At 43.2% G+C, this 27,849-nt stretch overlaps 1 protein-coding gene across 3 annotated transcripts in view; it reads right to left on the bottom strand.

Moving 5' to 3' along the window:
• Positions 1-27,849, bottom strand: part of LOC147255831 (solute carrier family 2, facilitated glucose transporter member 1-like) — a 45,945-nt gene that overhangs the window by 11,318 nt on the left and 6,778 nt on the right. For 2 of the 3 annotated variants that reach the window (XR_015117878.1, XM_086213845.1), the window contains exons 2-8: positions 21,156-21,248; positions 20,672-20,832; positions 20,337-20,577; positions 18,625-18,787; positions 12,072-12,259; positions 10,020-10,124; positions 9,828-9,929 (exon numbers count right to left, since the gene is read on the bottom strand). Coding sequence is in view for 2 of the 3 variants with exons in the window: in XM_086213845.1 (XP_086069971.1) it covers positions 9,828-9,929; positions 10,020-10,124; positions 12,072-12,259; positions 18,625-18,787; positions 20,337-20,577; positions 20,672-20,832; positions 21,156-21,248 (1,053 nt within the window). In the remaining variant the exon portion in view is untranslated. The remainder of the gene's footprint in view (positions 1-9,827; positions 9,930-10,019; positions 10,125-12,071; positions 12,260-18,624; positions 18,788-20,336; positions 20,578-20,671; positions 20,833-21,155; positions 21,249-27,849) is intronic. The other variant, XM_086213846.1, reaches the window with a different exon arrangement.

Genomic DNA, 27,849 nt, shown 5'->3' with positions numbered 1-27,849 from the left:
TCTTCCGGTCTTACAACTTTAAGCCAAATGTTACTATGGAACCTATCACATGCTGACTTTAATTTTAAAACAACAGTTGAAATCTAATCAGTTAATTGGCTAATCTTTGCAGTTCTAAAAAGAGGCGGCGTCTTGAACACCCAGATGACAGTGATAAAATTGTTTCAAACGACTCAACAGTGATTCTGGATCGCTCCACAGAGGGTAGTAGCAGTTCAGACTGCGGCAATCAAAAAAGAGGTGACTGTCTTCCTAGGATTCAAAAATAATATTTGCCGGGTGCCAGTCAACAGTGTATTGGCCTATATATTTTCTGCATCAAAACAAAATAAAGTTTCATCTGAATCACACTGGTGCTGGCTGAGTCAAGTGGAACCTTTTTATGACCCTCCATAAGTAACACTCAGGTGCTTCACTTCATTATATTTTGGTCTAAATAATACATTTCATTGTTGAATTAGGTTCCAGAAGACTGAAATGAATCTTAAATTCTATTAGTCTGACAACAGGATGTCTGTTATTTGTTTTAGGAGAGAAAAACCCCCAATGTCTGCTTGAAGAAGTGACCAGTCTTCCCTCCATACTCACTGAATGTGAGTGCATCTGTCTGCCCCTTCGCTGTGTGTGGTGCGGTCTGAGCGTCTTGTTAGCACCTCCGTGCAATTTAATGTGATTGATCATATTAGTGATTATGTTAGTTTTGATACAATGTATGGATGAGCTTTGACACATTTTGGACATGAGAAACTGCAACTTCATCAGTGAATTAAAGGGAAGATCATTTCTGCCAGAAGGTGCAGTTTTTTTGCTGTGTCCAAAAAGATGCTGAAACCACAAATAGGAATGGACAAAGGTTAAAATTGTGTTTTCTACTTATGCGATCACAGTGAGGATGAAGCTTCAGGCTTGTTAACTATCAAATTCATGTACTCCTGTCCAGTCCTTTTTCATCTATTTTCTCTATCCTTCTCAATTCTATCCCAACTCAGTTCTCTATTTTGCCCTGAACTGAGTGAATAGTCTCACTGATATAGTATTAGGTTGACGTTATCCTCCTAGTTAGGGGCCAGTGTTTTATATTGAATCTTTTACAACAGCGCAACTGGCTGTTGAAATTCTGCAAGTGCTGCCATCACTGTTCCCCTCCGTGTTTGGTCCTCCACAGAAAGTAAGATATCTAAGTCAGGCTCTGGTGCATGTCCTTGAGATGAGCAATGCAAAATATACAGGACCATTTTCACTGCATTATTTTATGTTTTATTATGAGTTTCGCATTTGTATGTTTTTCTTCCTTTTCTTTTGCATTTGGTTTGGTTAAAAAGTTAAAATATAGCTTTCTCTATGCTTCTCAAAAGAGATCAAACTAGGCAACTGGACCCAGCACTCTTAGGAGGGTCGTTCAATTCAGTCTCACAACTGCTCTCTTTCACAATTTACACGCTCGAGACAAAACTTTAATTGCCACAAGATTATTTTTGACCTCTCAATGTTATGTTTTTTATGCCCTCAATTCCTGAACCTGTGCTCGTTTAGTTTGTATTTGCGCTCTCATGATTTTGACAGCTATCTGACGCCATACTTTCAAGCATGACAACTTTATTATGAGACACAAAAATCTTACTATCCAAGTGAAATATAAGTAAACACAAGTTATTAAAACTTATTTTAAGACCTGTTAGTCATGTCAGTTTTAGAAATTATGTCTTATTTCAAGAAATCTTGAGACAATTTTCATTTGTTTCATTGGCAGATATTTTTGCTTGAATTAAGCAAAAAATATCTGCCATCGTGTTTTTTTTTCTTCTCATTTTAGATCAGCATTTTTTCCAGACAGAGACTGCAGAGTGTCAAGGAACTCCAGTCTTTTGTTGAGTCTCTAGATGATGATGTGAGTAATAGTTTCCTTGCTGAAGGTCAGTTGCCTGTCCTTTAAGTCTGTTCACTTGACAGCCGTATTTGGTGACACCTTTTGAGCATTCATTTCAGCATCAGTAAATGCAGGTGCCTATCAGAATGAATGGAGAATGTGCCCATTTTAACTGCACACACAGAAGGTCATAGCCACTTGTATATCACTGAAAAGATTGGTAACTCCCTAACATCCATCCATCCATCCATCCATTTTCTTCCGCTTATCCTATAAAGGGTTGCGGGGGGGGGGGGGGGGCTGGAGCCTTTTCCAGAGTATCCAGAGTATAAGCAAATGAAGATGCTGTGTACATTTTTACTTCTGCAGTCCTTTCTGGGCTGAACCCCTCTTCTGTTGTCCAGAACTCAAATCAACAGAAGAGAGCAGTTGTTGTTGGATTGTCCCATTTCCTGAATGAGGATCCCTCCTCCATCCATTCATCCATCCCGCTTATTCCTTCACATTAAGGGTCGCGGGGGGGCTGGAGCCTATCTAAGCGTCAACGGGCGAGAGGCGGGGTACACCCTGGACAGGTCGCCAGTCCATCGCAGGGCCAACACACAGAGACGAACAAGCATTCACACTCACGTTCATACCTACGGTCAATTTAGAGAATTCAATCAGCCTAGTTCTCAATTACATGTTTTTGGATGGTGGGAAGAAGCCGGAGTACCCAAAGAGAACCCACGTAGACGGGGAGAACATGCAAACTCCACACAGAAAGATCCCATGCCCGAACCAGGACTCGAACCTGGAACCCCCTTCTTGTGAGGCAACAGTGCTAACCACTGCACTACCGTGCAGCCCGAGGATCCCTCCTATTTTTTCAAAATTTGTAAGGTATATGAGGAATTAATACCACTCTGGAATCTATATCATTTGCTAATCTCAATCTTTTTTGATTCAAAAGAAGATATGACTTGTAGTTATAGGATATCTAGGAAATATGTCTTGTTATAAGTATTTGTGTATATTCTAGTCATCCAGGTCATCGTAATTCACAAGAATAATCAATTTAAGCATCTGGACTCACCTCTTGTAAGAGAAGACGTTTAGCTTCTCATCCAAGAAGCTCCTTCAATTCTAATTTTCTGGTGGGAAGTATCAGGTATATAAGGACAACTGTACATCTCCCTTTGTCTTCTGGTAAGATTGTGATTTGGAACTTTTTGCAGTGTGTTGAGTGCTAGTTTCTCCTGTCTAGACAGGTTAGATTGAGGAAGTTTGGGACTGGAGAGTGCTGCTAATACCTTAAGCCTAAACTGCTCCGCTTCTGTTTCAGACAACTTGTTATTTCTTATAGCCGACTCTGTGGCTGTGACCAGATCCACCACTGGACACCATCTGGTGTCACTGCAAAGTTCAGCCCTTTTGCTAGGACTTTCAACTTGACTGGAGAGAGTACTCTTTCTGACAAATTCTTAACCCATTTGCGCTGGGTGTCCTGTTCCGCAACCATGCTCTGTTAGCTGTCCTGTTCCACAACATTGCTCTGTGTTACTGCCCATTTATGTTTACCTCTGGGGTGAGAACTGCAGAACCAGGACTCAAGGTTCTGGAATTTCTTTATCTGTCTTTCTTTGCCTTTAGTGTGCTGCACCATCTGTGCAGTTTGAGTTTACTTGGAAGCCGCTTCCAAGACATGTCCGGGAAGGACTGCTGTCAGTCCTTCCTACAAAGCATTAGTTTTGGTCCTTAGGACTTCAATTGTAAAGTGAGCCTATCTTACTCTCTCATTGAGGAATTGATTCTGGAAACGTCTTCACTTACAAGAGGTGAGTCCAATTGAATATTCTTGTCTTGTTGTAAAAACCTGGACATGTGGAAAGACATCTGCTGAAATGGAGTATGTATTTAATCATTCAGTCATTTGGCTGACACGTTTATCCAAAGCGACTTACACATACCTATACCTTCAGAGCCAATCTCCCCTAGAGCAACTCAGGGATAGGTGCCTAGCTCAAGGGGACAACGCTGGTGGTGCGATTTGAACCCCTGACTTATGCAGATACTGACCTGCTAGCCCAGTTCCTTAACCGCTGCACAAGTGAATTATTCTAGTTTCAGTGAGGGACTTCCTTGCTCAATTTATTTTAAATCATGATATATTTTAATTTGAATTTCTTCCGTTTATATGGTTACGTTAGTTTGCGTCAGATATTTTTTCCAGCCAAGTTTCCAATGGATCTTGATTTTTATGTCCATCCATTGCCTTCTGCTTATTCCTGTTAAAGGTCGCGGGGGGAAGGGGGGGGGCTGGAGCTTATCCCAGCGGCTATGGGTGAGAGGTGGGGTAAACCCTGGCCAGGTCACCAGTCTATCACAGGGCCAACATATAGAGACAAACAACCATTCACACTCACATTCATACCTACAGTCAATTTAGAGTATCCAATTAGCCTAGTCCCCAATTGCATGTCTTAGGACGGTGGGAAGAAGCCGGAGTACCCAGAGAGAACCCACGCAAGTATGGGTAGAACATGCAACCTCTACACAGAAAGTTTTGTGCCTGAGCCGGGACTCAAACCCAGAACCTTCTTTCTGTGAGGCTACAGTGCTAACCACTGCACCAACGTGCTGCCCTTGATTTTTATGTGTTGAGGAATAATGCTGATTTGCAATCTATTTTTATTACTTTGTTGTGTAATTTGGCCAACTGAAGAGGGTGAGGCAGTGAAAGGAATGAAAGTTGGAATTTTGGTGGTTACAGAGGAGGATCCTCAATGCCCTGTCCCCAAGGAGATGATTGATAGTGCACTGATTCTGTAGGAGCATATAATTCTTTGGAATCTGAAGAGTACACCCAAGAAATTCATCCTGCTGATGGGTTTGCTCTATGTCTTCAACTTTCATTACCTAAAAGAGCTCAAGAACATGTTAGAGGTAATACAAAGGGTGATAATGAACAATGGTGGAGACACTTGCTCTTCGAGAGTTAATGGACTCCAGAAGAAGCTCATGTCCAAGAGCCTGTGAAACTAAAGATAGCAGTGATTGTCTTGTTGATTTGTCAAGCATTGTATGTTCTGGAAAGCACACAGGTATGTATATGTCTGGCTGATGGATAGATGGATTAGGCAGTCCAGATTGTTTCCCCTATCTCTGAAAGGTGAAAGCTGTTTTATTGACTATGTACTTTGGAGTTGCGCACCTACTCCTGTCTTTCAAGTTTAATAAACCTTTTATCAACACACACGCACGCACACACACACACACACACTTGGACCCTTGTTACCAGTAAGGTCAGTTAGAGGTATGAAAAGAACGCTAAGATGGACTAGACAGTCCTAATCGCGTTTTTTCATATTTCTCAAAAGTGCCATCACTTATCTTGGTTACGTAGTCGTTGTGGAGTACTTGCTCCTTTCTTTTAAAGTGCCTTGTACCCTAGGTGACAGGTGGGTCAGTTTGTGGGATGAAATGGAGAAAACTATTGCCACTCAATTTTTTTTTTTTTACCCACTCAAATAGCCTTGTGAAATTATTAAATGGTTTTGTCGAACACCAGTTCGCATCTGAGACTTTGTGTGTTCCCTCAGGGATGAGGAACTTTTTGGTGGGGGACAATGTAGCCTTTTTGGGGGGTGGGCCATGTTGGGAACTATGTAGGTACATCTCTGTGTTCCTGCCTCTTCCCCCTGTTCAACAGGCTGTACTTGTTTGCTTCATGAGTTTTTGAAGCCACATTGAGTTCTTCATTAAAAAGCCTAAGCTTTCACTACAACGGCCTGCTAGTCATTTCCAGAGCTCTTACTATATATATATATATATATATATATATATATATATATATATATATATATATATATGTACACACACACATATATATAATATGTGTGTATTTATATATGTGTGTGTGTGTATATAAAAATACATATATGTATATATACGTGTGTATGTATGTATATATATATATATATATACACATACACATACACATACACTCAACTGACGCCTGTTCTGGTAAGTACAGTACTGTTATGCAAATGTAAGTCATTGATGCTGAGGTGGACTTTAAGTCCTGAGAGGTGAACTTGAAAATGCACATTATCCCCACTATATAATGTTGTTGAGCTGATGTAGATTGGAGTTGGCTCCACACAATCATTTGTTCATATGATGCAAAATTAGAAGTTGAACCCACAAAATTGAATGTTGTGTTTATAAACAAACCTTAGTTTACTGAACCTGCAGTTAGTAAAGTGGACTTGCAACATTAAGTTGAGAGAACTGAACTGCCTCTTTGTGCCAACTTAATATCTGATTTCCAAACAACTTGGAATTTCAAGGCAAATAGTTGCATTATGTGTTTCTGTTTTTTCACCCGAGATATTCCTTCTTTTTGAGTGAATCCTTCAGGAGCAATGCAACATTAAAAAGATAGAAATCAATTTTTCCCTTAAAGAGTTACCCTTCTCTTCTTATACACAAACAATATCCAAAAAAGTGATTAATTTTACATGACTGACCAAATCAAACATTGCCCTTCTGTCATTATAGTCAATCAACTCATAGTCTGTATGGGGATCAGCTTGTTTCCAATAAAAGCATATGTAGGTGCTTTGATCCTGATCTCTGTCATAGTAATAATTTTGGAAACCACTGTAACACTAACAACACCAATGTTGTTGCTTGCAAAACATCACTCACAGGATCTATTGTTGGTTTAATACTTCACTACATGGATTAAGTAAGTATGGGGTGGATGGCCCCTGACAAAGGGCTGTTCAGTCTTTCTACTGAAGTAGTGAGAGTCTAGTTCGCATTGCCGGCAGTAAGTCGGACTTGTTCTGAGTGAGGGCTTGACTCCACCAAGGCTGCCCTTATTTCTAGGTGCAGCTGTGTGGTGGAGGGGGTCAAGTTTGGTGGCAGGAGGATGTTGTCTCTGCTTGTTGCAGATGATGTAGTCTGCTTAGCTCCATCAAGCCATGACCTCCGGCTCTTGCTGGGGCAGTTTGCAACCGAATGTGAAGTGGCAGGGATGAGAATCATCACCACCAAGTCCCCCTGCTGCCTTTGGGCAAGAGGTGGGGTTCACCCTGGACAGGTAGCCAGTCCATCACAGGGTCAACACACAGCTACACCTATGGTCAATGGACTGTGGGAGGAAGCTGGTGTGTCGCTCCAGAGCTCAGATGTCACGCCGGCTGGCCGTTCTCATGTTGGGGAGAGAGTATACCAGGAATCTAAAAAACTGCCTTAAGTCAGCCCACAGTTTTGCCCAAGAACAGCAGCAGTGTGCCAGTGTGAGGCAGAAGTGGAACTACAACGAAAGTACCCAAGGAAAGTACTTCCTGCTGGGAGAAATTGTCAGGGTCCTCAAGGGAAGAAGGGACAGTGCCCAAGCTGGACAGCCAGTGGGCAGGGCCCTGCAGAGAACTGGAGAGGCTGGGGGAGGTTGTCTACAGAGTACAGTTGCCCCTCAACAGGAGGAAGTTGGCACTTCACAGGGACAGACGAGTTTCTTATCGGGGGGCTCCTTTCCTCAGGTGCCGGGCAAGGCAAGGCAAGGCAAGGCAATTTTATTTGTATAGCCCGTTTTCACAAACAGTTTGTCTCAAAGGGCTTTACATGGCATCATAACAACATCCTCTGCCCTTAGACCCTCACATCGACTGAGGAAAAACTCCATAGAAAACCCTTTGAACAGGGAAAAATCTGAGAAACCTCAGGGTGAGCAACAGAGGAGGGACCCCTCACCCAGGACGGACAGACGTGCAGTAGATGTTGTTACAGACAAGAAAACAGTTTACAATACAAAATGTGGGAAACATGGAAATGTTAATAACAGCTGAAGAAGGAAGCTTCTGGAAGGGGAGGCAGGGAGAGCAAGCCAGCTTGATGGGGGACTGGATGGCAGACTGGTTCATGGAAGGGGAGCGCAGGCCGGTGTAACAGTAGGGAATAAGGGGGGGGGGTGATGCAGGCGGCGGTTGGGGCTCTGGTGGATCTGTGGAAACAGAGAGACTGCGAGACACCAAGGCCAAAGTACAAAGTGCAACAAGTTATGGTAATGACAGTTCCAAAAATGTGCAGGGAGGAGAGGAGGGGAGAGGGGGAGAGGAGAGGAGAGGAGAGGCGAGGAGAGGAGAGGGGGCAAAGGCTCCATGTAACCTGATGTGTCCCCCAGCAGTCTAAGCCTATAGCAGCATAGCTATCAATGGTTCAGAGCTACCTGAACCAGTCCTAACTGAAGGCTCTGTCATAGAGGAAAGTCTTAAGCCTGGACTTAAACGTAGTTAAAGTGTCTGCCTCTCTGACCCATGGAGAGAGCTGGTTCCATTGTAGAGGAGCCCGGTAACTAAAGGCTCTACCTCCCAGTCTGTTTTTATTGATACTGGGAATCACTAAAAGACCTGCATTCTGGGAGCGGAGTGCTCTGGTCGGACAGTAGGGACTAATGAGCTCTTTCAAATAGGATGGAGCTTTATCATTGAGAGCCTTATAAGTCAGCAGAAGGATTTTGAAGTCGATTCTAGATCCTACAGGAAGCCAGTGGAGCGAAGCTAAAGTGGGAGAGATGTGTTCTCTCTTCTTAACTCCCGTCAAAACCCTCGCTGCAGCGTTCTGGACCAGCTGGAGACTCTTTAGAGAGTATTTAGGACGTCCTGACAAGAGAGAGTTGCAGTAGTCCAGCCGAGAAGTGATAAATGCATGCACCAGTTTTTCAGCATCACTCTGGGAAAGGATATTCCTAATCTTAGTGATACTTCGCAGATGGAAGAAGGCGGTCCTAGTCACATGCTTTATGTGGGAGCTGAAGGAAAGGTCCTGGTCAAAAATGACCCCAAGGTTCCTTGCAGTTGTACTCGGAGTTAGGGTGATGCCATCTAGAGTAGAGATCCGATTCAAGAGCGTGTCCCTGAGGTGTTTAGGTCTAAACACGATGACCTCAGTTTTATCTGAATTTAGCATTAAGAAGTTAGAGGACATCCAGGATTTAATGTCTTTCAGGCAGTCTTGCAGATGAGTAAGCATCCCTGTCCTTCCCTGCTCACTCCCCTGCTGTCGCAACCCCGGCCACATGGGGCTTCCCAGTGACTGTCTCCTACCCCTTAACCTCTTCCCCATCCCCCCATTCCCAACACCTGAACCACTGGGGCAACAGCCCCTTGTCAGAGACTGATGGCCCTGGGCCCCAATTCCCTTTCCCCAGTAGCTAAGACCCCTTTCCCCTTGCCCCCCACACCGAGGCCAAGGTGCAGAGGAGGCCTCCAGTTCGCATCTGAGACTTTGTGTGTTCCCTCAGGGATGAGGAACTTTTTGGTGGGGGACAATGTAGCCTTTTTTGGGGGTGGGCCATGTTGGGAACTATGTAGGTACATCTCTGTGTTCCTGCCTCTTCCCCCTGTGTAACAGGCTGTACTTGTTTGCTTCATGAGTTTTTGAAGCCACATTGAGTTCTTCATTAAAAAGCCTAAGCTTTTCACTACAACGGCCTGCTAGTCATTTCCAGAGCTCTTACTATGTATATAATATGTGTGTATTTATATATGTATGTATATATGTATGTATGTATGTATGTATATATATATATATATATATATATATATATATATATATATATATACACACACACGTGTGTATGTATGTATATATGTATATATATATATATATATATACACATACACATACACTCAACTGACGCATGAAGGATACCCAAGGTACAATGCAAGGACAGAAACTCAAAAGTCTGACTGACTCGATGACCACAGTCCAAAACTGAAAATACAAACCAGATGGGACCATAGCAGAATATCTATTCATCATGCCACCTTTTATCTAGCTCAATTTCATAACAAACATCATCCAGAATCATTCTGGCAAATACTCCCGTTTAAAATATTGTAATTTATTTGGTTAAGCCTTTTCGTATGAAACATTTACTTCAAGAAAATGTGTGTGGTGTCACACATACCAACAAGGCCATGGCAATAGTTAGAAGAACAGCAGAAATGGCCATTCCCATCAGACCAATGAGCTGGAGGGGCCTTCTACCAATATGCTCCACCACAAACAACTGCACAAAAAGAGAAAAATATGTTTAATACATGTACCATATAACATGAAACCAAATGCTTTTGCTTAGAACGGTCCCCTTAGTCCTTACAGAAACAACAGTGAAGGCAGTGTTGACAACTCCTGCTCCGATCGTTGCATAGACAGGCTGGGACACACCTGCTCTCTCAAAAATCCCAGTGGAATAGTAGAACACCTGAAGAGGATAACAGAGCATAAGAACAGTTTTCCTAGACCTTTTTGGGTTGTCCTGAATCCAGGCAGTTTCTTTTAATCCATCCATCCATCCATTTTCTACTGCTTATCCTGTTAATCGTTGCAGGAGGGCTGGAGCCTATCCCAGCTGCCTTCAGGCAAGAGAAAGGGTCCATCTAGTCCATCACAGGGCCAACACATATAGACAGATAACCATTCACTCTTATAACCACACCTACAATCAATTTAGTGTATTAGATTAACCTAGCCTCCTCCTGCATGTCTTTAGACTGTGGGACGAAACCTGCACAGGCAAGGGGAGACCATGCAAACTCCACACAGAGAGACCCTGCGCTCGAGCTGGGACTCGAACCCAGAAATTTTTGGCTGTGAGGTGTCAGTGCTAACAACTGCACCACCATGTCACCCGGTTTCCTATAATGATAATCCGAATTATGATAAGAGTTAAACTACTGTATATATAGGGCTTTAAGTTTTGAAAATGTACGTCGGATTGGCCTCAGCCTTTCTGTGTGTTCCAAGGGTGGTGGTGTATTATTCTGAAGTGAAACAGGTCTGTGGAAACAGACACTTGTTTGAAAACATGTTCACCAGAAGATCATTTCATGTTGAAATCAGTTTCTCTTAACCCTTAAAGTAATTCCTAGTGTATATGTGTGTTGTAAAAATGTGGAAGTTAGCTTTATTATGACTTTTGAAATAGAGGCTGGCTTTACAGCACTCTTGCTGTTTCTTGACTGTATTTGACTGTCTCTGAGGTGAGGTGTTCTCTAAGATAAGTATTACCCTATGTTGCAGATAACACAAATCATACACAGCCATCTACTACATGACATTTTATCTGTGAGGAATGCCAAGTCCCTCATGCTTGAACTGAATGCGTTTGTGTTCATCTGAAGGGCAAAAAAACAGATCACCCACACTTATTTACAGCCCTGCCTATCAAACAGTATATTGATGGATGGAAGTTATTAGCCAAAAATGAAGAAGTCTACACATTATGCATGTTAAGCTTTGTCTGGTGTCAACTCAGTGGTTTGTTAATTATCTAGACTTGAACGGTAATATGAAGCAGTTGGACAGATACTGGGCTTTCTTTACGTGTGCTGTCTTGACAAAGCCCATAATGAGTATCATGACAATGCGTGTTAGTTGTGTCATTTGACTCCTATCTACGAAGTGGACGAATCACATGTCGTATACTTAAGTCAAGAGGGACACACACACACACACAGTCTCTCTCTCACATTTTCCTTTATTTTTGTTTTTGAAACCTCACAAAAATTGTAAAAATCAATAAATAGCAGCTTCTGAATAATCTAGTAGTACCTGAGGAAAAGAGTGGTGAAAAAAAGTCTAGAGCAAAATTATATGGTGTTTCACTATGACTATTTCTTTGAACTATATGTGAGAATTTAACAATGCAAGGCATATCACATTAATGTAATTGAATAGGTTTGTTTGGCGGACGTACTGCTTCACCAGTTTGTATGTATAGCACATTCCTTCCACCGACAATCTATGAAATATCATCAGAAAAAGCCTACAGATCACTCACAGGCTGATGTTGGTTACCAGTTTAAATTTAAATTTATTGAAATTATTTTCCTTTGTTCTGTGACTATTACTATTATTTTTCTATACTAAACTTGAACTTGTAACCTACTGCCTGCTTCAACAAAACCAAACCAGCAATGAGGCTTGAACCAGCTAAGATACTGGCTGTTAAACCAAAACAACCAGCAGACACATTGAAAAGCTTTGTTTGGTTGAGATTTGACACCTTTCACGAAACACATTTTATTAACTTTTCCTTAAAAAATAGTGTTTGTCTAATCATCTTATCTTTATGTATCTTTGTGTCAGACTAGTTACACATTGGGTTGTAAATGTGATAATACATACTTTTATTGGTCCTTTGACTTACAGCATTAATCCCAGACAGCTGCTGTGAAAGTTGTAGCATGATCGCAACAATAATGGGCTGGCGGTAGCTGGGAGAGCGAAACAGCTCAGGTATGGTCACTTTCTTCTCTCTCATCATCTGCTGGCTCTCCTCCTTCATCTCCTGCATATCCTCATTCACATCATCAGTGCCCCGAAGCTTCATTAGCACTGAAAAACATTGGTTACATGATGTCAATTCCTTCTTACCTCTGCATCAAAATTAATTTCAGTCTTGACTCGATGCGGTATGAACATAATGGCCCAAAAGTGCACAGTGCCGTGCCAACCAAAGCGCCCACATCAGATCGCCATCAGTCCTCCAAAGTCTCCTAGTCATGGTAAATGGCAGTGCCCAGTCAGAGAGGTCACATACCATACCTGTGGAAAAAAGGACACTACAGTAAGGTATGTAAATCAGCGGCCAAATTCATATGTGAAGTAGAGAGTAGTGAGCACTGTGGTGAGATACGACTGTTTCTAGGCTCAACAGATGCAGGCATAGATCCATGGTTTGCAGACATAGCCATTAGAAACCACAAAGTCAGGTTTAAGATAGACATAGGAGCTGATATTTCAGTTGCCCAAGCTCAGATATACCACACTATTGCAGAGAAAGACATCCAGTTAGACAAGCCAGAAGTACTGTGTGGCCCAGGTGGTATACCGCTTAAAGTATAGTGAGTCACTGTGTAAGGGAAAACAAGTGGTCAAAGAAGAGGTTTATGTGATCAATGATTTGCACACAGCCTTGCTGAGTAGACCAGAAAACTTCAGGCTTTACCTAGTGGCAAGAGTCGACAGCACAGACAAAACTGAAATGACAGAGTCACACCCAAGCTATGTTAGGGTTTAGGGATGATGCAGCAGCCCAACAGTATAAAACTGAAGCCATGCGCCACCATTCATTCCAGAGCTGGCAGAGGAGGACAAGCCGCTGAGGAACCTTCTCTCAAACAAAAAACAGTGGAAATAGGGTTGAACACTGAAAAAAGGTTTTGATCAGCTGAAAAGGGACCTCACGTCAACCCCAGTACTTAAACTCTATGACCCCAATAAAGAGCTGAAACTGTCAGTTTAATGTGTCTTCATATGGATTAGGTGCTGTCCTCCTCCAGCCAGAAGGAGTGACGATATGTTGCGTATGCGTCACGGGCTATGCCTGTAACCAAACAAAGGTTTGCACAGGTTCTCAGATTGACATGAGATTCACAGACTTTCTCATTGGGAGACATTTCTCACTTGAGAGGGACCACAAACCTCTAGTGAGTCTATTAGGACAGCAGGCACTGACAGAGCTCCCTCCCTGAATACAGTGGTTATGGCTCCAACTCATATGCTGCAGCTACTCTATCTTCCATACCCCAGATAAGGCTCTGCACACAGCAGACACACTCTCACATGCACCTTTCTGCCCCAGCACATTCTCACAGACTCAAACAAAAGTCTGATGAAAGACACAAACATTTATGTTGATGAGGTAGTGAACAGCCTGCCCGCCAGTGCTACTTACCTTGCACAACTAAAAGATGAACTGAAAAAGGACAGTGTGTGAACACAGGTCATCTAATTCTGTAAGACAGGCTGGCCAGAATGTTGCCAGCTCACAGGCCTAGTAAAAGCATAATGGTCAGAGAGAGCTCTACTTACTGTGATGGACAGACTGTTGCTCAGAGGATCCAGACTGATCATACCTCCAGCGATGCGCAGCTCTGTCCTGGAAACTCTACACCAAGGACACCAGCGGATGACATGGTGCAGAGAGTGGGCTAGAGAAGCAGTATGGTGGCCCGGCCTAAACAGCCATCTAAATGACCTTGTGAGAACATGCACAACCTGCATCAAGAACATGCCAACCAAGTGGAGCCACTCATGCCCAATGAGTTTCCAGAGCGACCTTAGCAGAGAGTAGGTGCCGACCTATTCTCTCTCAACAACAGCACTCACCTACTTGTAGTGGACTAGGACTCAAGGTATGTAGAAATTGCAAAACTAAACTTGACACGATCAGAGGATGTGATTGTTCATTGTTCGACTACACACGCTTCCCTCTTTCCTCGCCCCAGATCTTCCAGATGGGACGCCTGTCATAGCCAGGGAAAGAGAAAATAGAATGAAGGGCACTGTGGTGTTCTACAGAAGACACGGAGTGAGAGGCCTGAATCACCTCACTCCAGGATGGCCTGTGTGGATCCCTGATGCAAGAGCCCAGGTAAGTGCGATTTCATCTCACTCCTACTCCGTTCATACATTGTGGACGGCCCTCAGGCTCCGTCAGAAGAAACATATACCATCTTGTCCCCCTTTCATTTATGTGTAATAAAATGGAGTAACAGGGAAAAAGAATTGAACATTCTTACTTAAATGTATTTAATACTTGGTTAAAAAAAGGCTTTATCATAAATAACACCTTGAAGACACCTCCTGTATGGAGAAACTAGTTGCATGAATTGCTCGTGTGATTTTGGCACTTTCTTCCACACAAACAGTCTTCAAATCTTGAAGGTTCTGTGGGCCTTTTCCCTGACCTTTAGTTTTTTTTTTTCCATTGATTTTTTTAAAAAATTCAAGTTGGGTGATTGGCTGGGCCATTCTAGCAGCTTTATTTTCTTTCTCTGAAACCAAGGGAGAGTTTCCTTGGCTTTGTGTTTGGGATTATTGTCTTGTTGAAATGTCCACCCTCATTTCTTCTTCATCATCCTGGTAGATGGCAACAGATTTTTATTAAGAATGTCTTTGTACATTTTTCCATTCATCCTTCTTTTAATTACATGAAGTTTACCAGTGCCGTAAGCTGAAAAACAGCCCCACACCATGATGTTCCCGCCTCCAAACTTCATTGTTGGTATGTTGTTTTTGGGCTGATGTGCAGTGCCATTTGACCTCCAAACATGGTGTGTGCCATGGCATCCAAAGAGTTCAATCTCATCAGTCCAACTATTTTCTCCCAGAATTTCACAAGCTTGTCTAAATGTTGTGCAGCAAATTCTACTCAAGCTTCAACATGTTTTTTCTTCACTATTCTCAGAGTCTTCAGAGTTTTGCGTGGTGAGTGTTCATACAGGCCATGACTGTTGAGTGCATTTCTTATTGTTTTCTTTGAAACAATTGTATCTCCTACTTCCAGGTCTTTCTGAAGCTCTGCCACAAGTGGTCCTTGGTTCTTGGACAACTCTGATTGACAATTCTTTTATCTTCTCTGTCAGTAATCTTACGAGGAGCACCTGGTCATGGCCGGTTGAAATAGTGATATGATGTTTCCACTTCCGGATTATGGCCCCAACAGTGCTCACTGGAACGTTCAAAAGTTTAGAAATCCTTTTGTAATCATTGCCATCTGTATGTTTTGCAACAATACGGTTGTGAAGGTCTTGAGTAAGTTCTTTGCTTTTACCCATCATGAGATGTTTCTTGTGTGACACCTTGGCAATGAGATGTTTTTATAGTCAATCATTCAGAACTGAACCAGATATTAATCTAAGGGGCTTTCTAATTACTGATAGATTTAATAATAATACATTTATGTAAACGTTTCCCCACACAGGGGAAATGTAGGCAGTTTCAGCAGCATTTACAGAGGGAAGAAGAAAGGATAATATAAAATAGGAGAAAGAAAAAATATTTGTGAAATAAGAAACAAAAAATATTAACATTTACACTGGATAATTTACAGAAAAATATTTACATCAAGTATGAAAAATAGGAATATGTTGCACCAATAATTGCAAATTGCTGACCAAACAGACAGTTGAATGTGAACGTTCATCATCTGTAGTTGTACAGCCTGATGGCTGCAGGCAGGAATGACCTACGATGATGTAGCACACTGCAGAGGCCACCACAATGTCATAAAAAGTCCAGAGTAGGGCCCTGCTAACCCCGAAGGACCTCAGTCTCCTCAGCAGGTGGAGGTGACTCTTTCCCTTCTTGTAGAGGTGATTGGTATTATCAGTCCAGTCCAATTTATTATTCATGTAAACACCCAGGTACTTGAATGAGTCAACTATCTCCATATCCAAGCCCTGGATGTTCACAGCTGTGTGTGGGGGAGGTTTCCCACAGAAATCAATCACAAGCACCTTGGTCTTATTAGTGTTCAGCAGCAGGTGGTTCTGCTCACACCAGTTCACGAAGTCCGTGATGACCCATCTGTACCCCTGCTTGTCCCCCTCTGATATGCAGTCAACGATGGCTGAGTCATCGGGAAACTTCTACAGGTGACAGAGGTTGGAGTTGTAGTTGAAGTCTGCAGTGTAGAGGGTGAACAGGAATGGAGAGAGCACCATCCCTTTGGGGGCCCCCGTGCAGTAGGTTACTACATGTGACACACAGCTGTTCGTCCTCATGTACTGTGGTCTGTCAGATGGGTAGTCATTTGTCCAAGCAGCCAGATGTTGGTCCACACTGGCCTCCTCCATCTTCCCACACAGCAGGGATGGCTGGATGGTGTTGAAAGCACTGGAAAAGTAAAAAAACAAAACAAAAACAAAACCTGATCCTCACAGTGCTCCAAGGGGACTCCAGGTGAGACAGGGCCCGATGAAGCAGGTAGATGATGGCATCATCCACCCCGATGCCAGGATGATAGGCAAACTGCAGCAGGTCCAGCACAGAGCTCACCACAGTGCAGAGGTGGCTGAGGACGATCCTCTCCATGGTCTTCATCAGGTGAGAGGTCAGGGTGACAGGTCTGTAGTGGCGTAGGTCACTTGGATGGACTATCTTAGGACCCGGCACTACACAGGAGGTTTTCCATAGGACCGGCACTGTGTCCAGGCTGAGGCTCAGGTTGAATATCACTGAGTTGGTCTGCACACTTCCTGAGCAACCTGGAGCTGATAGCATTGGGGCCTATGGCTTTCCTTGGCTTATATTGGTAATCTTGAGCTCCCTCCTAAAGCCTGATTTATGCTTCTGCGTCACCGCGATGGCGTAGCAACGGCGTAGACCCTGCGCAGACCAATCACAGTCATGACGTTCACGACACGACGCGTAGTCTGGATTTTTTGGAGGTGCACGTCAGGCTACGTTGTAGGGTCTGCGTAGGGGTCTGCGTAGGGGTCTGCGTCGACGGCGTAGGTACGGCGTCGCCGCGACGCAGAAGCATAAACCAGGCTTAACTTGGTCGTTGGTGATAAGAGCTGGGAGGGGGGGTGACTGGGGAGATGAGTCCAGGGATTGTGTTTGGTGACATTCAGAGGAGGTATGGGGAGGGCTGGAGGGCTGAGCTCTGTGTGGGGAGCTAGGGTGTAAAAGGCTGCAGGTGGGAGGAGATGAGGTGTGACGAAGCAGAAGAGTTGGTGGGGGCTGGCAGGGGAACAGAGTCAAATCTTTTGAAGAACTGGTTTAACTGGTTTGCCCAGTACTGATCCCCTGCATTGTCCTGTCATTCCCCACCTTTGCTGTGTGCATCCTTGGTGTTTGCATATAGTAAGTCCAGAGTTTTATTGTCCCTTGTGTAGCAGCTCATATACGGTGTGAAGTTCGGGAGAGTGGCTAAAAGGGGGGACATGATTAAAATCCCCAGAGATGAGGTGGAGGGCATATGGGTGACTGGTCAGCACCATTGACACCGCGCTCGCACGCAGCAGCTGTGTCAACTGCTGGCGGGATGTTCATAGTGTACATGGTTATAACAGTGACGTGTGAAAATTCCCGCGGGATGTCGTACAGCCGAGCACTGACTGCTACCAGCTCAGTGTCTCTACTGCAGAGTTGTTCTTGTGTACAAACACAGTGATGTGCCCAGGGTTACACCACCTGTCATTCAAAAACACACACAAACTTCTTCCTTTCTTCATGCTGCTCTCTGCCACTTTCTGGTCCGAGTGCACGAGAGTGAATCCATCCAGGGTGACAACAGAGTCCTGCACGTCCTGGTTCAGTCATGTCTCTGAAGCATATGAGGCTACTCTCCCTGTACTCCCACTGGATCTTTGTCAGCACCGACAGCTCGTCCATCTTGTTGGAAAGAGAGGGACATTCCCCATGATTACAGCCGGTATGCATGGTTTATATCTGGGTTTTCTCTCCTGGCGCTTGACTCCAGCCTTGCAGGCTCTCACTTCCTTCTAACTTCTTCTGGAATCTTTGACATTTCAGCTGGTGTCTTTGCTTTCCGTTCCTTTTAGCACCTCCATTTCTTCTTGTGTTCAATACTTATTCCATATGTCATTCCATTTTATTAAACATAATTTATGACATCTAGGGTTTGATTTCTTTGCATGAGTGGGACGCATGGGTTGTTTCAACACCTGGTGAAAATTTCATGTCAATGGTACCTATAGAAATATACTTACTGAGAAAATGGTGATGTGTTCTGTGTTCAGTACTTTTAGTCATTGTAGGCCCATATATATATATATATATATATATATATATATATATATATATATATATATATATATACAGACACAGTGCAGAAGGTGGATTGATTTGGACACATTTTGAATAAATTAAAGCAATTGCACCTCACGCTTTCTAACTGTGGATTGGATTTTGGATGAGCATAAGATAGGGCTCAATGTCTCACTCACCCCTGTGGGCTTTGCTCTCTTCATTGCAGTTGATCAGAAGATATCTAGGACTCTCAGGACAAAAGGGCAGCAGGACACATTGGAGAACCGCTGGCAGGAGAGTGAACCCTAACAGAAGGGGCCAGAGGTAGGCGTTCCCCAAGATGGATTCAATCCCAAAAATCTACACAACACACACAAGACACTGCTTACACATATTTCTTGTATTTCATTCAGGTTAAAGCCACACAATCCCACATAACATCAAATTTTCAATTCAAACTTTTTTTTGACTGCAGTGCCCTATTTTTGGTACATGGAGCTAAGTGTACCAGCAGAATACATATTGCACTTAAGGAGCAAAGCAAATGCAGCTCTGCCTATCCTGAAAGAGTACAATAAGTAATATTAAATCAGTCAAAGCAGGGATAGATACACTGTACTACTTAATCAAGGCTTTGAATTGGCCAGGAGTTTATCCAAAAGTCCATTGTTTAAAGTTCCAAAGAACATGGAGCATCAAATGACAAGGCAGGCTTACTGAGTTCATGAATCAGGTTGACCCAAAGAATAAGGCAACCATTTAATTTAGTGGGATAAGGACCATGGATATGAATTAAGAACCTGAGATTTTGGGTTGGAGTTCCAAATGTGTACCTTGTAATTACACAAATAACAGTACCTATTAGGCCTCATTTTCAGAGATGGCTAGCCATATTATACAGTGGTGTAACTAGCGCCTGTAAAATAATTTAAGAGAAGAGTGGTAAGGCCCCCACAGATTGGATTTGCAAGGCAGTGCCCTGTGCCATCATTCACATTCCCAATGTCAGAGCACTGCAGGCTGCTGCAAGTGTGCCCCCGTGCTGTGCTCTGCACTCAGAAATTAAGTAGGAAAAAGGGAAAACCTCCATGCCATGGTTTTGGCAATTTTAGCCCCTTCCTGGATTGGGCTAAAAAAAAATTCACAACTGTAAAATTATTTCTGTTTGTCAGATTCTGCAAACTTGCATCAGGTGGTGACCATTAAAGACTTATTTTGACATTGGGGACAAGTCTGATGAATTGTATGTTTCCCCAAGTGCTGTCCTTGAAAGTCAGTATTGTTTCTGTGTAAACTGAGAACATTTGGGGACAACTGGACAGCCGAAGAGAAACAACTCTGATATTTGGGTGAGGACAAAGGGAACATATTCTGATAATGTGGTTGGATGCTGAGATATCAAATACAGTGTCCAGAAGTTGTGATGGCCAGTGTGAGTTTTCAGACTCATGTATCTTGTGTTTTCATCTACACTTACTTTGAAGATTACAATCAAATAATATACAATTTTACTACCATTTAGTACCATTCACTCACCAATCTATGTTTTCAAATCTGGCCCAACAACATTAGAGATTTGATGTGATAATGTCACATATGGCTAGGAGCTGGCTGTGTGGGTAGATGAGCCTTTAATTACAATACAATATTGGACTCGTGAACTGCTATTAAGTGACAGGGTCAACTGAGCAGAAAATCAAACAGCCTCCCAAGATTTTGCAGTGGTAATAAAGAACAACTTGGTATTTCCAAAACATAGTATTTTAAAGCTGCACTTTAATAATTGGTTGAATCAACAAGATAAAAAAAAATACATGGAAATTTTGCTGACTATTGGCTATCTGACCACTGTTTTCTCATTTTATAACTGGGTCTTAAAAAGTAAAGGTGGAGAGTTTAAGGGACTCACCTGTGCCAAAAGAATGCCAATCACTACACCAAGCTGATGCAGAGTGCCTAATGCTCCACGGAGAGATGTAGGTGATATTTCCTCAACATACATGGGCACAAAGCCAGTGGACAGGCCAGAGTACAGTCCTACAATGAATCGTCCAATGATGAGCATCTCCCAGGAGGCAGCCAGCTTTGAGAAGCCCATAAACAGAGCAGCAATACAGGCTAGCAAATTGGCCATCAGCATGGAGTTCCTCCTATAGAAGAAATGAAAACAGTATTCATCAGGGGCTTCTTCATCATTTTGAGGGAATAAGTAATTACTAATGCTGTTTCACATTTGACTCCTACCTCCCAAAGTAGTTAACAAACAGGCTGACAGATAGTGAGCCAAACATTCCACCAACAGAGAAGATGGCCACAGATAGTGACCACAGAGCTGTTAAAGTTGTCTGAGGGATGGGCTGTGAAAATCTGCTGTTCCAGGTCTCATTGTAGAAATGTTCAATGATCTGAATCACAAAAAACCCAAATAGGTTCAGTTTGTCTTACAAAAAGTTGGTGAATTTGCCAATCAGTGTGTCTATCTATCTGTATGTCTGTCTGTTAGTTGTTTTTTTTTTTTCAAATGAAATTGTGGCCTTGCTGCACTATCTACTGTACAAAGCCCACCAGAGAACTTTGGTCTATACTTTGGAAATCACCAAAATAGTTTAGTATCACAAGAACAAAGATTCATGTACAGTAATGTACTTAATTGTAGCCCTGATTATATCAAATATTTTGTCTTTTTTTCCTTATTTATCATTTTTCTCTTACACATTAAGATACTCACATTCTGAGGGGCATTGATTACACCAGTGTTATAGCCAAACTGCAGAGAGCCAATCACAGCTGTCCCCACAGCCATCATTAGATGGGGTGTCACCTGTTGTCGTGACAGAGAAGACACAAGATGAAGGTATGCATTTAAGAAAATGACTGACACATCCATGTGGTAAGCTCCAAATATTTAAGCTCTGTTTTGACAAGAGGATACGTGACATTCTTATGGTCTTTCACAGTTCCAGGCCTCCAGGTGAGCAGGCCTCCTCAAGACTTACGGTGAGCGTGTTACGTCATTTCCTGCCTGTAATACTGTCGCTGTGTTGTTCGACTCTCTCAATCCCCCCTCAGGTGAACTGCTAATTTAATCGCTTTAAGCACCACTGTATACGACGTTTTGGTGTAATACATAGGTTTCTGTCACTTAAGTCTTTAGCAGGACTTTGCTCTGAAATTCCCCGTTCTATTTGTTATATTTGCCATAGGTACACTCTTCACCTTAGCATACTAGCTATGGCTGCTCTCTCTCTTTCCGCCTCTCCCTCCCTCTACTGCTCCATGTGCCAGATGTTTAGTTACTCCTCTGCCTCCTTTAGTGCTAATGGTACGTGTAATAAGTGTAGTTTGTTTGTAATCCTGGGCGAGAATTAGTGAGTTAGAGACCCGGCTCCGCAACATGGAAGCTAGCGCTAGTCCTTTACCTTCAGGAGCTTCTAAGTCCACCTTAGCAGATGCAGAGCCACCTAGCCTAGCCACCGCTAGCAGCTCCCCTGCAGCTCCCGAGCAGCCGGGAACTAGCCAGTCCCGCTGGGTGACATCACGAGGGAAACCTAGACGCAGTAAGCCCGTGTTTGCCCACCAACCCCTTCATGTTTCCAACCACTTTTCCCCACTCAGCGACACACCCGCTGAGAGTAAAACTCTACATGTCGGCTCTGTTGCTCGCAGCCCCGCTGTGAAGCCGACATCAGTCATTGGCAGTTCTGTTCTCCGCAACGTGAAGGTAGAGACTCCAGCGAGCATAAAGTGCATCCCAAGGGCCAGAGCGGGTGACGTTGAGGCAAATCTAAAGCTGCTGGCAAAACGTAAGTTTAAATACAGTAAGATTGTAATACATGTCGGCGCTAGTGACACCCGGCTTCACCAGTCGGAATTAACTAAAGCAGGGGTGTCCAAACTGGTCCAGTAAGGGCCGGTGTGGCTGCAGGTTTTCATTACAACCAAGCAAAAGCAACACCTGATTCTACTGAGATCAACTAAGCTGTGTCCACACAGCTCATTTGTTGGATCAGGTGTTGCTTTTGCTTGGTTGGAATGAAAACCTGCAGCCACACCGGCCCTTACTGGACCAGTTTGGACACCCCTGAACTAAAGTAAACATGGCTTTGGTGTGCAACTACGCTAAAACAACGTCGGACTCCGTAATTTTCTGTGGCCCGCTGCCCAATTTAGCGAGTGACGACATGTTTAGCCGCATGCGTTCATTCCATCGCTGGATGTCCAGGTGGTGCTTAGATAACAACGTGGCTTATATAGACAATTGGAGCTCCTTCTGGGGAAAGCCTGGTCTGATTCGGAGAGATGGCGTCCATCCTCCTTTGGATGGTGCATCTCTCTTATCTAGGAACATAGGCCAATTTATTAGCCATACTAATCCCTGACAAGCACCCAGAGTTCAGACCAGCAGGCAGAGCTGCAGTTTAACACGCCCCTCTGTGGGTTCCTTCGTGTTGTCACCCACCCAGCCGAGAGAAACTGTGTCTGCCCCGAGGCTTTATAAGCCTACACCCAAATCTGGAGGAGTAATTTATAGCAACTTAGTTAAAATTAAAACCACTGCTCCAGCAAATCAACCCAACAACTATTAAATGTGGTTTGCTTGTATCGTCCTCCTGCACCTTATTCTGAGTTCTTAGAAGAATTCCCTGACTTTCTGTCTAACTTGGCATTGAACTCAGACAAAGTCATGAAGTGGGTGACTTTAACATCCATGTGGACGTCAGTGATGATTCTCTGGCCACTGCGTTTTAGTTGCTTCTTGATTCTGTTGGCTTCTGTCAGAGGGTAAATAAACACACTCACACTTTTAATCACATCCTTGATTTAGTACTCACTTATGGAATAGAAGCTGACCTCATCACACTTCTTCCTCAGAACCCCGTCTTGTCTGATCACTCCTTAATTACATTTGAATTTACCCTAACAAATTATATCCTACCTGGGAAAAAGTCCCGCTTCAGTAGATGTCTATCTGACACTGCTGTTTCTAGATTTAAGGAGCTTATTCCAGCAGAACTTGCTGCCACATCTTGTAGTAATATAATGGGCAGTTATGCTGATTTCACCCCCACCCAGGTAGACTATCTTGTGGACAGCACTGCAGCAGCACTCCTTGGGACACTTGATGCTGTAGCTCCCCTGAAAAAGAAGGTTATCAACCAAAAAAGAGTAGTTCCCTGGTACAGCCCAGAGCTGCGTGCCTTAAAACAGAAGACCAGACAATTGGAAAGGAAGACACATTCCAGCCAGCACGAGGAAGTCCGCCAAGCCTGGAAGGAGAGTTTATTATTAAATAAAAAAGAACTCCGTAATGCTAGACGCGCTTACTACTCGTTCCTAATAGAAAAGAATAAGAACAACCCCAGGTTCCTCTCCAACACCATGGGCAGGCTCCCCAAGAACCATAGTGCTGTTGAGCCATGCATCCCCCCATAACGACTTCCTATCTTTCTTTACTGAAAAGATTGTGAATATTAGAACAAAGATTGCCAGTAATGGAGGACAGACTACAGTTCCCATAGAAGCACCTCCCAGACTTGGTGCATACTTGTACAGATTCTCCCCCATCGACCTGTCAGAATTAACTTCTGCAGTCACTTCCTCCAAGTCAGCCACTTGTCTGCTGGATCCCATCCTGACAAGCCTCCTTAAGGATGCCTTCCCTCTAGTCAACACGTCCATATTATATCAAATGAATCTTTCCTTAGTCACAGGTTATGTTCCACAGGCCTTTAAGGTGGCTGTCATCAACCCTTTACTTAAAAAAACCTTCTCTTGACCCTGATGTGTTAGCCAACTATAGGCCTATATCCAACCTCCCCTACATCCCCAAGATCCTTAAGAAGGTTGTCCTGGAGCAGCTACATGAACATCTGCACAGCAACAAGCTCTTTGAAGCCTTCCAGTCTGGATTCAGGGAACACCATAGCACTGAAACAGCACTTGTCAGAGTCTCTAATGATCTTCTCATAGCTTCAGACAGAGGTCTTGTCTCTGTACTTGTCCTTTTGGACCTCAGTGCTGCATTTGACACCATCGACCACAGCATCCTGCTACAGAGACTAGACCATGAAATTGGGATTAAAGGAACTGCCCTAAAATGGTTTAAGACATACTTATCAGATAGGTTTCAGTTTGTTAATGTTAATAATGACTATTCAGAGTACAGCAGAGTTACATGTGGTGTACCACAGGGTTCAGTTTTAGGACCGATTCTCTTCACTCTTTACATGCTCCCATTAGGTGACATAATATGGAAGCAGTCAATCAACTTCCACTGTGTATGCGGACGACACACAACTTTACTTGTTGATGGAGCCAGACGACACAAGCCAGTTTACTAATCTGCAAGACTGCCTAAAAGACATTAAATCCTGGATGTCTTCTAACTTCTTACTGCTAAATTCAGATAAAACTGAGGTCATCGTGTTTGGACCTAAACACCTCAGGGACACACTCTTGAATCGGATCAGTACTCTAGATGGCATCACCTTGACCCCGAGTACAACTACAAGGAAGCTTGGAGTAATTTTTGACCAGGACCTTTCCTTCAGCTCCTACATAAAGCATGTGACTAGGACCTCCTTCTTCCATCTGCGAAGTATCGCTAAGATTAGGAATATCCTTTCCCAGAGTGATGCTGAGAAACTGGTGCATGCATTTGTCACTTCTCGGCTGGACTACTGCAACTCTCTCTTGTCAGGATGTCCTAAATACTCTCTAAAGAGTCTCCAGCTGGTCCAGAACGCTGCAGCGAGGGTTTTGACGGGAGTTAAGAAGAGAGAACACATCTCTCCCACTTTAGCTTCTCCCCACTGGCTTCCTGTAGGATTTAGAATAGACTTCAAAATCCTTCTGCTGATTTATAAGGCTCTCAATGATAAAGCTCCATCCTATTTGAAAGAGCTCATTAGTCCCGACTGTCCCACCAGAGCACTCCGCTCCCAGAATGCAGGTCTTTTAGTGATTCCCAGTACCTCTAAAAACAGACTGGAAGGTAGAGCCTTTAGTTACCGGGCTCCTCTTCTATGGAACCAGCTCTCTCCATGGGTCAGAGAGGCAGACACTTTAACTACGTTTTAGTCCAGGCTTAAGACTTTCCTTTATGACAGAGCCTTCAGTTAGGACTGGTTCACGTAGGGCAGAGGATGTTGTTATGATGCCATGTGAAGCCCTTTGAGACAAACTGTTTGTGAAAACGGGCTCTACAAATAAAAAAATTGCCTTGCCTTGCCTTGCCTTCCAATTCAATTGGCTTGCCATAGTTATAAAAATAAGTTTACTTTGATTTTTAATCTTTAAAAATTTTAATGAGTTTGTCTTAAGTACAAAATCAGCTGAAGAAGTTGAATAAGAAATGCAGTTAAAGCAAAGATGATGGAAAAACTATGTCTCACTCTTTTACTCTGCTTCAAATGAATATTTTATAAACAATAATATTAATATCTGAAGAGGTAGAAGAAAAATATATTGCACAGTTTCTGGAAGTACTATTCTATGTGTGGAGATGTGTCAGTGTGGATTTGTTTTTGCATTTCAAACATTTACAAAAGGTGCTTGAAGCTCACAAATAAATGTTCACGGCAGTACCTAGAATACAAAGGGAATACTTCTTGCATAAAAGCTTATGCTTACACTGCATAATTCTTTCTGCAACAGCTGAGACTGGCTATTAACTCCTTGCCGGGTACATACAGCTCTTTAGCAATCTCTTTTTTAGCTGAATGAAGGTTCTTATAATGGGCAGCCAGTCATTTCTTTTTTAACCAAGTACAAACACTTGCACCTAACGACCTCTTGAAAGTGGTTGCTCTTACATCAAAGGCAAACTTTTCTTTGCGTGGTAGCATTTTAAGTGTCTTAAGCCTTTTTAGTGTTTAACTTCCCTGAATTTTGCACTGTTGGTGTTTGGGTCACTCGGTCATACAGCTCCCTGGCACTGTAACCTAGTTAGAGGGACAGGTTGAACCAGTCTTGTACTCATTGTACAGTTAATTGGTGCCACCTACTGTTGTGATCTATTGACATGTTAAAGTCTGGACCCTAATTATAAGATAACTCTATTTCTTCAGGATATAGTTCTAAGAAAGAAAAAGTCTTATATTTGGGACCTTTGTCTCTTCAGTAGAAAGGTTGTCTTCTCAGTTTTTGTGAACATACCAGCATACTTTCCTAGTTATATAGACTGCTAGTTTTTGATCTGTTTCCACCCCAGACCATGTATTTGACTAGCAATATCTGGAGACCTCTCCCTGTGTAATCAAAGACTCTTGAACTTTCTTACTGCTGTCTGCTGTTGTGCATTTGAGTCCCACCTATCTGCTGTCAGTTTCCTGGGATGCACCCTGAAGCTAATTATCTGTTTATGGTATCTTATGTTAAGAATGACATGTTAGTCTGATGGTGCCAGAAGGTGTCAAATGGCTTCTGGCTGAGGGTGCGATATTGGACTGAAGTCTGAAGGTCTGAAGCTTGCGCCCTAATGCCGAGCAAATGCGGGTACAAAAACCCGCTTTGACACGTGTGTTTCAGTGCGAAAGGGGTGTAAGAGTTCCGGACACACTCCCTCCATGTAACCGTAAAAATTTGGGTGAGTCCAATATCGCACCCTCAGCCAGAAGCCATTTGACACCTTCTGGCACCATCAGACTAACATGTCATTCTTAACATAAGATACCATAAACAGATAAATAGCTTCAGGGTGCATCCCAGGAAACTGACAGCAGATAGGTGGGACTCAAATGCACAACAGCAGACAGCAGTAAGAAAGTTCAAGAGTCTTTGATTACACAGGGAGAGGTCTCGAAATATTGCTAGTTAAATACATGGTCTGGGGTGGAAACAGATCAAAAACTGGCAGTCTATATAACTAAGAAAGTATGCTGGTATGTTCACAAAAACTGAGAAGACAACCTTTCTACTGATGAGACAAAGGTGAGAATCATGTTCTGTCAAACACTGATGGGGACACAAAGGGAACCTGACAGGAAATGGGGGCCTAAAAAGAGACAGGACATGAGTTAAATCAATACATAACAACCCCTCCATCAAAGGCCGGTACTTCATGGCCCTGATTCCCAACATCTCTCTTCAGGACCATAACCCTCCCAATCCACCAGGTATTGAAGGCCACATCCCCAATAGTGGACAGCCAGAAGCCATTTGACAGAGTTCACAGGGCAAGTATCCACAAATTGGGGGGAGGGACCAGAGGGCTCTCCCTTCCTTCCAGAAACTGGAGATGAATGGGAGGTCCCAGTTTAACACTGCATCCCTGGGGTAGCCATGTTACTGCATTTTCTCCACTGTTTCCTTGGTGAAGGGCAGTTTAGGCAGAGGGACAAAATGCACCATTTTGGGAAATCTGTTGACCTCAGTTGGAAGAGTAGTGTTACCTTTCAAGAGGGGCAAACCAGTTACAGAGT

This window comes from Aulostomus chinensis, chromosome 9, assembly GCF_037954235.1.
Source record: "Aulostomus chinensis isolate RoL2024-O1b breed Wild chromosome 9, RoL_Achi_v1.0, whole genome shotgun sequence".
Lineage (NCBI taxonomy): Eukaryota > Metazoa > Chordata > Actinopteri > Syngnathiformes > Aulostomidae > Aulostomus > Aulostomus chinensis.
Note: the sequence above shows the minus strand (reverse complement) of the source record. Positions and strands in the feature narration are given on the sequence as shown.